The sequence below is a fragment of the Trichechus manatus genome, unplaced genomic scaffold, assembly GCF_000243295.1.
Source record: "Trichechus manatus latirostris isolate Lorelei unplaced genomic scaffold, TriManLat1.0 scaffold00214, whole genome shotgun sequence".
Taxonomy (NCBI): Eukaryota; Metazoa; Chordata; class Mammalia; order Sirenia; family Trichechidae; genus Trichechus; species Trichechus manatus.
This window is the reverse complement of record NW_004444150.1, coordinates 2191350-2202044: the sequence shown is the minus strand read 5'-3', so window position 1 is coordinate 2202044 and position 10695 is coordinate 2191350. Positions and strand designations below refer to the sequence as shown.

Genomic DNA, 10695 nt, shown 5'->3' with positions numbered 1-10695 from the left:
TGTCCACTAGGCTGGGGCCCGAAGGGCTGGGCTGTGTCTCCTTTCGGGTCTGTGGTGCTGGCGCACAGTGGGCACGCAGGGAAGGGTGTGCTGTAGTGTGTTCGTGGGTTCTGAGTCTGGTTTCTTTCTAAGGGTGGCTTCTCTGGTCTCTCGATGGCAGACTGGGTGGGAACGGGGCGAGCCGATGGAGCCGGGGCCCCACCCTGCCCTTGGCCGGCGTGCACACGGTTAACGGCGTCCCGCTCAGCTCGGCCTCATCTGGTTTGGTTTAAAGTGGAACTTCCCGAGTTGAGGGACGGCGGGCGGGAGGGGTGGCGGCCGTTGTTTGTCCTGGCTGCCCGCCCTCCGAGGCCCACCACGCCAGCTCAGCAGAAAACAGCGTGTTCCCTGGCTGCGCTCCAGCCTCTGGGCTGCGTTTCTGCCTTTACAAAGGGGCTGTGCCTCAGCCTGCACAGGCTGCTTCGCCTGAAATGAAGGACGTTGTGGATCGATACAAGCCCTGCAGCCCCCGAGGGTCCTGCAGGGAGACGGGGCAGCATTCGAGGATCGGGCAGGCAGGGATGGCCCAGGGGCCGTCTGGCCTGGTCTCACCCTGCGTGCTCGACCCCTGGCCTTGCAAGCCCGTCATCCTCGGCAGCTGTGGCCTCCGAGCACGGAGCCGCTGACCCTGACTTTCTTCCTCTGAGACACCCCAGACTCTCGACTTTCCTGGCCCCTCCCCAGGAAATGCACCAGAGAGGGCAGGGCCCAAGAAGAGGCATCAGCTGACCCACCCAGCGACTGTGCCTCTGGCCCCAGCTCGAGCAGAGCTATTTCTGGGGAAGGGCGGGCCTGGTGGGGGGAACTTCCCGAGCACCCCCTAGCTCTGCAGAGGTGCTGGGGGTGGGGCTTGCCAAGCACAGGCCTGCCAGCCCTCTGAGGAGCAGCTCCACCTCCAGTGGGCAGCCCCGGCCCCAACACTGCCCATGACCTCTCCACAGTGCCTTGAGTCACCTTTGGGGCTGCCCACTCACCCCGTCCTGCCAGCACTCACACAGGCCCCTTCGCCTCTCCCTGATGACCACTGGGGCCTGTGTTCTCTCCATTGTAGCCAGCGGGCTCGCTGGTGCTCTCATCCATTCTTGCTACTCTCTTCCCTGCTTTCAATCTTGCTGTGGCTCTCTATTGCCCGCAGAGAAAGCCTACATTTCTTGATCTTCACGCTAAGCCCTGACTGGCCTACCCCGGCCCACTGTCTCACCCCCCGCCCCCCTCTCATTTTTGTGCCCCTCTTCCGGGTCCTCCCATGCACCCTTCAACCGCACCTCTGGGTCCCTGGCTCCACTTCTCCGCCTAAACGCCCCTCCTCCCCCTGGAAGGCTCACCAGGCAGGCCTCTTGCTGCACACCAGGGTCAGGGAGACCCCGCCAGGTGCCAGGGTGGGGGGTGGCAGGAACGGCTTCCCCCTGCCTCACCTGCCCACCCCCTCCCCTGCAGGTTCGCCAAGCTCCTGCTCCGCCTGCCCGCCCTGCGCTCCATCGGCCTCAAGTGCCTGGAACATCTTTTCTTCTTCAAACTCATCGGGGACACGCCCATTGACACCTTCCTCATGGAGATGCTGGAGGCCCCACACCAAATGACTTAGAGCCCTGCCTGCCCACCCGGCCCCCGCCGGCCACCAGCTGCTCTTCTCAGCCCGAGCCCTGCCCCCTTCTCTGCCTGGCCTGTGTGGACCCTTGGGGCCACCTGTCACTGCTGTGCCGGAGAGAGATGTTGTCATCGTTTTTACTAATACTTGTCTGTGGACCGAGGCACTGGTCTCCCAGGGCAGCGGCGGGAGCACAGGATCTGGAGCGAGGGGTCTGCTCCCGTTGGGGTCTGCGGGTGCCCAACGTCTCCCCGGCCCTCGGTGCCGCTGGAGCTGGAGGAGCTGGGAGGGCAGTTGGCTTGGTTCTGTTTGTTGCTGGTTTGCAAGCTCCCCGAGTGGCCTTCCTCTGCTTGGAGTCGTCCTTCTTCACCTCCTCTCAATATTGGCACCCAGCCAGCCTGCGGGTGCCCCTGGGGTCAGGAGGGGATAAGTGGGCGGGCCGGTGTTCCACTGCTGAAGACCCCACTTGGCCCCAGGAAGATGAGAGGGTGCCGTCTGGGGCCAGCGTGCCTCCCTTCTCAGACTGCTGGGGCGAGCTGCCGTCTTTCCAAAGAGAACTTGCAAGTTAGCCGAGCCGACCTCGGGGTGTGGGGTTTTGGGGGCCACTCTCCCACCTGCTCGCTTTTCTCTCTGCATCGTCCTGGTTCCCCCCACGTGTTTGTGTCCAGCCTGTGGTAACCAGACCTGGCTTCCAGCTTCCCCTACCCTCCCTCAGTCTTCATCTTCTCGGTGGGTCAAGGCTAGTCCCCGCTTCCCTGGGGGCTAGCCCAATCTCAGCGGCTTCCTGGAGGGACCTGGGCCCTTCAGAGGTGGGCTTTGCTGGCTTGTCATTAGAAATCCATCAGCATGGGTCTGCCATCTTGCCGGTCACCTGGAAGGCTCTGGGGAACTAGCATTTGCCAGTTGGCTTCCCCCAGAAGGTCTCTGGGTGGCTGTGGGCTCCCGGAGGGAGGCAGAGGCGTGGGGCAGCAGCGGGGCTGTGGCGCAGGTCGGGCGGGGGCAGCCTGCAGGAGCGGCTTGGTGAGGGTGTGGACCCCCTCTCGGCCTCTCCTCTCCTGGCCCTGCCTGGACAACTCATGGGACCCTGGGATCACTGAGCCCAGTGTCCTCGGGGCTGTGGTATGTGGGTACCATGTAGACTCCTGCTTGGGGTGGAGGTGCAGGACCCCCCTGGCCTTCCCAGTCCAGCCCCGTCCAGCCTAGGATCCCCTTCTAAGGCGTCTGGGACCTAGCCCGGGTGGGGGCGCTCTGCCTCCCAGGGTGGGGCTCTGATGCTCTGGGGGCTTTCTCAGGTCAACTGGCCTCTTTGCATTGTAGTCCCCTCCCTTGGGCCTGGGCACCATCCATATTTGTGTCTCAGGCCCCTTGAGTCCAGCATTTGTCAGTGGGGGTTCCTGGACGGGGGACAGCAGGGGGGCTGGCCTTCTTGGCCCCCCAAGGGGTGCTCAGTAACAGCTGGCTTTGCTCTGCAGCTCCTCACCAGCCCACTTTCTCTGGCCTGGGTCTCTGGGACGGAGTGGAGGGCTGTTTTCCCATTTGGTGCAGGGGCGCCCTGTGGGGGCCTCCTCAGGCTCAAAGGGGAGGGCATTGGCAGCTGGAGAGGCTGGTTTCCAGGCCTTGGGGAGAGGGAAGTGTCCATACTCCACCTGCCAGGCGTCCCTGCGTGGATCCCAAGACATCTCCTTCTGCCGCGCCCCTGCCTAGGAGGGGCCTTTAACTGGCTGCCTGCTCAGCCCTGTCCTGTGGCAGGACGCTCCTGGCAACTTTGCCCCCCCTTCCTTCCCCCCAGGCCCCACCAGGAAGTTTTGGCGCCTTCAGGGGTGACCTGTACCTGGACACTGGCGCGGGCACTCTTGGAGGATGCCCTTTTGGGGTTATCCCTCTTGTGGGAGAGCCAGCTGCACGCCCAGCTCTTGGGTCCCTTCTGCAGCCCCGCCCACCACTTTCCTTCAAGCCTCCCACCAGCCTGCGCCTTCCCTGCGTGTCCCGCGCCTCACCTGGGCTGGGGGGTGGGGACGCTGGCAGGACACAGGGACGAGGCGCTTGGTGTGGGGAGGCTGGCGCCTTCTTGGGAACGTGGCTCCTGGCCCTGGGCCGGCTGGGCATCCATCACGGAGACTGGGGGCCCCCTCCCGCCACCAGAAATCCCCCAGCCCGGCGCCCCACGTCTGTCATTTGACTCACTTCTTCCAGGTGTCCCCCCCATCCCGTGGTTTTGTCTTCATAACTACAGCGCTGTTTGAAAAGGTGACGTGGGTAAAATGACATGTTTCCTGGTAGAGAGGTGGGATCTTTATTTAACCAGACCTTTAGTACCCTTACAAATCTGGTTCAATTACGGTGATTTTTTTTGTAATTATTATTATTATTATTATTATTATTTGGTGGGACAATCTTTAATTTTCTAAAGATAGCACTAACATCAGCTTGTTAGCCGCCCTGTGCCCGTCCTCTCTCGACCCGGCTGGATGACGCGGGACTCAGACCTGCCGCTTCCCGTCCCCCTGCTCTGATGTCGGACGGTGGCTGCGTGGCCAAGGAGCAGAGACCACCACGCCTGGGGGCAAAACCAGGCTCCCCCCGCACCCCATCAGGAAGCTGGCCCGCCGGTGACCACCTGACGGTGGAGGGCGCCTGTGTCAGCGCCGGCCCTCATCACCGTAGGCGCGGCCAGAGAGGTCCTGGAAGCACGCGGCCTCGGTGCCAGACAGCCGGCACTCTGGGTTTCCTGGGGGAGACACCCCAACCCGTCCTTGTGGTGGCTCTGGGAGGGCCTGGCGGAAGGTGCTGGTCGTGGGTAGCCAGCTGACGTTGTCCCCATCACAGACGAGGGTGCACCGTCCCGTCCCGTTGTGCAGGTGTGTGGTGTGGACACGCGTGTGCCGTGCAGAGCCCGTACCAGCTGTGTTGATTTTTAATCAAGACTTGGTTTCCCGTTTTCCTACACACTTGCTTCCTATAAGCAAGTACCTGAGGACCCTTCCTTTGGTGAAATCCGGGTTCGAATGACTATCTGAAGACGAGGAGGTGCATCTATTTTAAGATGCTTTGGAGCAGGCTGCTTTTGAGGTTCCCAATCTCTAGCCATGCCTTAGCTGGGACACACAGCTGTCACTTTAGAGAGGGTCACAAATGCGTAAAGAGAGTAAAGAAAAGATGTCTAAAGCATCAGGAAAGGTAAAAAAAAAAAAAAAAATCTATTTTTGTACAAATGTAATTTTATCCCTCATGTATACATGGATGATGGGGGGCGGGGAGGGTGGGGCTGGTTTTGTTTCTGCTTCCGGAGACCGAGGTTTCAAAAGCGTGCTGGGAAATGTTCGGAGACGGCAGAGAACGGGGCTCTTGTGACGAGGCATAAAGGCTTTGTACAAAACCGCTTCAGATATATCTTTTTTCCTTTGGGGGCAGGGGGTGGGCCTGAAACTTTCAAGGGTTTTCTTCCCCTTTCGAGTAATTTCTCAAACGTTGCTGTCCTGCCTGGTTGCCAGTGGCCTCCCTGTGGCTCTGTCTGACTGTGAAATGACTTCCGACCTGATCGCTGTCTGAGAAATTGCAGCCACAGACGCCAGGGTCTGACGAACAATGGTAGAATCGTGGAGGGAGAGAGAAACGTGAGAGGAGAAGCAAACAAAACATGAGCGTTTAAAAATACATTGTCATCCAGCTCTCGTCTGTTCTGTGTGGGGGTTCTCCTGTTTGGGTTTGGAAGACGCCTGGGGCCGAAGGGTCTGCTGCCCAGCCCTCGCCACCCCGGCCCTGCCTCCCTGACCAGGCTGGTAGTGGCCGGGCCTGGCGTGGCCAGCCCCTGGGCGTCAGGCTCCTGTGCCCACTCCGGGCCACCCTGCATTTTCTCTTTCCCTGGTCAGCTCTGTCCCACGGTTCTCTGGGCAGCCGGGGGTTTGGGGCCACACTTGAGGGCTCCCACTGGCCTTGCCCTGGCGGCTCGTGCCCAGGCCTTGTGCCCACTCTGGTCTCCGCACTGTCTAGAGGATAGGCTGCCCTGGACCTTCGTGCACCTCTGTCCAGCGGGTGCCCTCGGAGGCCCTGGCGTGCCCTGGAGCTGGGAGCTGGGCCTCTGGGCGATCCGGCCCCATGGCATCTGATGATGACCCCGTGGTGTGGCCCAGAGCAAGTGTGGCTCGTGGCCAGAGGGAAGGGACCTTACAGCAGAGAGGTGACCACCCATGAGGCAGCGGCTTTCCCCGTGTCCTCCCTCCCCCACACGTACACTCACATCCACACGCACACTCACACACAAGCACGCACACACACTCAGTCCAAGGCACATTTCAGCCCCAGAAAGATGAGCAGTGAGCTGTAGGGGAGGAAGGGCCTGTCCTTAGCCCTCAGGGAGTGCCAGGCAGGACTGAGCCAGCCTTTGTGGGCCAGGACACTAGGTTCCCTCCTTAGGGTGTGTGGGGGCTGCTCCCTGGCCCCCACCATGATTTACTGTCTAGTTCAGGGTCCCCACCGACCCAGCTGCTGATTCTAGGGGTTCCCACAGTTTCCCGGGGAGTGGTGCTGCCCTGCATTCACCCTCGGTGTGGGGGTCCCTCCTGGTAGTGCTGCCCCCTATCCCCCTTGGTGCTGGGGGCCCCATAGTCTCACAAAGCAATGTGGAGGACAGTGGCTGGAGCCCAGCTAGGTGGTTCTCTCTGCTAGTCTGAGTTGGCAGGGGCATCCAGGCCCAGGCAGGGGGTTATAGATGACCTTGGTGTGAGCCACACCTTCCCAAGCCAGAGTCCTCCGAATGTTCTTTGGAATGCTCCCTCTCGCAGGGCCCACCTTGGGGCGCACTGCCTCTGGGGTTGAGGGGGGAGGGGCACAGGAGCCAGTGGGTTTTCATAACCCCTCGGGGCAATGGGGTGAGATGGCGGAGAGGTGGGTGGCACTCCAGCGGGGGCATGGCCCTAATATCGACATCCCACTGTCAGCAGGGGCCCAGTGACTGTCTGGGGACCTGAGCGCTGGCCAGAGCCCACAGCTCTCAGCAGCCAAGCAGGAACCCTGGGCAGCCTGTGAGCATGGCCTGGCAACCTGGCTGTGGGCCTGTCTGCTCCCTCTGGTCGCTGTGGCTACACTCGCCCAGGGCAGTCCCTGTGGACCAGCAATGCTGGGCTTGCCAAATTTGTCATCACAGTGGGAACAGGCTGTGGGGGGGAGGGGGGCAGTGGGTGGGGGCAGGTGCTCAGGCTTGGGGGGCAGGGACGGGTGTTTCTGGATGGGACGTTACAGAGCACCTACTGTGTACCAGGCCCTGCAATGGGCACTGGGCTGGGAGGAGGGGTTGTCTGTCCCTGCCAACAGCAGGTGAGTGGATGGGAGGTGCTGGGGAGATGGGAAGCCCTGGAGGGGGGTCAGAGTCTAGGCCCCCCTTGGAATGAGGAGACCCATACCCTGGAGGGACGTTGGGAGGATCCACAATGAGGTGTGACCCGTCCCTGACGAGGCCCCGGCAGGAGGTAGAGAGGACACTCAGACCACTCAGGACAAAAGAGCGGGTGCCCTGCTGTGACAGAGCCCATCGGGGTGGGTAGGGAAATCTTGGGGACCTCAGGGTGGGGCCGGAGCCCAGAGCGATCAGGGAAGGGGGCTATGTCAAGAGTTGAGTCCCACCCTAATGCCCACACAGTCCCGTCTGTCCTCAAAGTCGAGGCTTCCCCTTGGTGGCTGGGACTGACCCCAGCCAGGGCAGGGGAGGGCAGGGCTCTGCCAGCGTGGCCCGAGGGGCCCAGGCCTGTTCCTGGGCCAGTGCAGGGACAAAGGCCATTGGACGGGACCGGGGGAAAGGGCCAGCCGTCTGTCCACAGGCTGTTATTTTTTTACTTATTTATTTTTAGTGGACTTTATTTTTTAGGGCAGTTGTGGGTTTACAGAATAACTGTGCAGAAGGCACAGAGTTCCCACACGCCCCTCTTCCTGGACGGTTTCCTGTTACTACCATCTGGCACCTGGGAGGTGGGTTGTTACAATGGTGAACCCACGTTGTTACGCCGCTGGTAACTGAAGTCAGTTCGCACGAGGGCTCCCTGTGCTGTGCGGTCCCGTAGCTTTGACAAACGCATCGTGCCCTCTGTCCACTATGACAGTATCACATAGAATAGGTTCCTTCCCTCCTGTTCCTGGGGGAGGAATCTGGGGACTTCACGGGCTCAGAATGTCCAACTGGACGGGTCACTTAATCTGGCATTTTCCCCCAGCTGTTTTAGCAGGGGAACCCCTTCTACATAGATGTTCAGAGACAGAGCAGATGGGGCCAGGCAGGCTGAGCACCCAAGTGAGCCCCCCATTGCATACACACCCCAGGGCCCCCCGAGGAGTCCTAGTTGGGGGACGGGCCCAGAGATGGGCAGGCATTTCCCCGGAGGCCAGGCCCAGACAGGACCAGATGGCCCCTGCCCCCTCAGTCCCTACTGACCCACTTGGTCAGAAACCCGAGGGTCTCGAGGTGACACTGGGCCTCCTGGAATGGAAGCCCAGCACCCTGTGCCGCCCCCCTGTGCTGCCGTGGACCTGCCTGGCTGCAGACACAGGACAGGCTGAGGTGAGAGGAGGCACTCCCCCTGCTGGAGGGCTGGGGCAGCACTCGCCGATTCCTTCCAGCCCCTTCCAGTCCTCAGGCTTTTCCTGGAGCCGGGATTCCAGTCTTTCCCAATTTCCTCGACATCGGGATCACCGGGAGTTGCGCGACATCCTGATGCCGGTGAGATCAGAGTGTCTGGGGTGGAGCCGGCATCAAGGTTTTAAAAATATCGCCAGTAGAACTTGGAGCCCACCCTGCCCACCCTGCTGTGTGGTCCGTGGTGCCTGGCTCCCCCGGGGACACTCTGCCCAGGTCGGGGCTGTAAGCTGGGTGGGCAGGCAAGGGAGGAGCCGCAGGGCGGGGGCCTCAGTTTCCCCGTCTCTACAATGGGCACAGAAGGCCCACTTCCCGGGGTGGTGGTGATGGTGGTGTACAAAGGCCTTGGTTGCCCACAAAGGCCCCAGTGTTGCCACTCCTGTGTACTTGGTGGAGAAGAGGCTCCACCGCAGGGGCATGAATCGGGGGAGGCAGGGGGCTCAGATACCTGCTCTCTGGGCAGGCTGGGTGCCCTGGGGTCCACCCCTGGAGAAGGCCAGGGCTGTGGGCCCAGCTTCTAGGGCCTGGGGTCAAGGAGGGACCTTGTGGCTCTTGCCCACTGTGGCGGGGAGGGGGCAGGAAGGTGCAGGGACCATCGTGAGGATGAACACCTGAGCTCTTGATTGCAGGGCAGGTCAGAGCTGGGGTGGGGGTGGGGGGGTCAGCCTGGGGCATTTGGGAAGCCAGGGGCAGGGACTTAGTGTGTTCTCCCATTCATTAACACCCGTCAGGTCCTGGCCCAATGTAGGAACGCTCATCTAGCCAGCAGGGCAGGGAAGTGGGAAGGAGGATGCAGCAGGGATGAAGTATCGGACACCTGGGTCTGGATCTAGAGCACCCACAGTCTCCTAAGCCCCCTCCTAGCCCTCCAGCCACCTCTCCCAGCACCCCCTTCTTGGACAAAACTGCCCACCTCGCTGAGCCTCAGGCCTGCCTTGACAACGGGGGATCCTAAGACGTTACCTCTCCGGCTGGGTGTGGGTCCCTGGCCCCGTGCCTGCACAGGGCCGCCCCACGCTCCACGCTCAGCGAGGTGAGCACAGAGACCTTCCCCTGGTGACCAGGATTGGTTCTGATGCTTCCATGTCAGAAGCCCGCTGGAGGTGTCCAGGGTCTGGGCTGCAGCCCACAGGGTGTATGCGATGGGGGCAGGAATCTGCTCTACCTTGCTCTCCCCCGCAGGGGTGGCCCTGATGCAGTGGGGCCAGGACCCCACTTTGAGAAGCCCAGCTCTGGCTCCAGGGAGACACCACCCAGAACTGAGCCAAAGAGGGAACAGCCACCACAGGCCATGGTCCCCCCTTCTCCCTCCAGCCACTGTGAATACCTGTCGGCCAGCAGGGGAGGGCACGAGAGGGCCCCCAGGCACAGACTCAGGGAGTCAGGCCGGTGTCAACCCCAGCAGGAGGATGGTGGCTGAATGCTCACCTCCCAGCCCAGTCACCTGTCTGTAGACAGCAGGTGGGGGCGCATTTTGGTGTGAGGTTCAGGGAGGTGAGGCCCGATTCTTAGCCCCATTGCTCAGGCAAGAAATTGAGGCTGGGAGAGGAAGTCGTTGCTCGGGGTCAGCTGGAGCAGGCCAGGCCCCAGGTCTGACTGCGAGGCCAGTGCTCTGGGCGGAGCTGGCTCAGTGCCCGCTGTTGATCTCACAGTCTGTCGGAGGGAGCAATTGTGCAGACGAGTCACCGAAGCAGGGGTTGGGTGTGGAGGGAGCCGGGAGAGGGCAAATGTGAGCCACCTGCTCAGAGCCAGGACACCTGGGACCGAGCCCAGGCGGGCTGAATGTGCAGGTGGGAATCACAGGTGCCGGGGGTGCAGCAACGAGGCAAGAGGGCCGGTGGATCTCGCCTTCCTGTCAGCTGGCACCCTCAGTTGGTGAGACAAAACGTGGCATCCCTGGGGCCATCTGAGGGCTCAGACAGGGGAGACACAGGGGCAGGCAGGAGCAGCTTCCGCCAGCGTTTCCCCTGCCCCCCAAGAGTGTTGAGAACAGCCACTTTGGAAGACCATCTGGCAGTATTTTACAAAGCTCCGCCCAGTCCGGAGATCCAGCTTCTAGGTATTTACCTAACTAATTTGAGAACTCAAGTCTGCACTAAAACCTCCACATGAACATTTATAGCAGCTTTGTTTATAATTACCAAAACCTGGGGGCAACCAAGGTGCTCTTCAGTAGGTGAATGGGTAAACAAACAGTGGTACATCCATACAATGGAGTATTGTTATTCAGCCATAAAAAGGAACAAGCTATTAATTTATGAAACGACATAGATGAGTCTTCAATGTGTATTGGTAAGTGCAAGAAGCTAGTCTGAAAAGGCTACAAGCTGTATGATTCCCTTATATGACATTCTGGAAAAAGCCAACTATAGAGATGGGAAACGGATTGGCAATTGCCAGGAAAGGTTGAATAGGTGTAACGTGGCATTTTTAAGACAGTGAAACT

The 10695-nt window shown here is 60.8% G+C and overlaps 1 protein-coding gene across 1 annotated transcript in view; it reads left to right on the top strand.

Annotated features, from left to right (window-relative positions):
• The window catches only part of RXRA (retinoid X receptor alpha), a 57990-nt gene extending 53167 nt beyond the window's left edge, over positions 1–4823 (top strand). The window contains exon 7 of the mRNA XM_023742656.1: positions 1477–4823. Within this exon, the coding sequence (XP_023598424.1) occupies positions 1477–1624 (148 nt within the window). The 3' untranslated portion in view covers positions 1625–4823. The remainder of the gene's footprint in view (positions 1–1476) is intronic.
• Positions 4824–10695: the final 5872 nt, after the last annotated feature.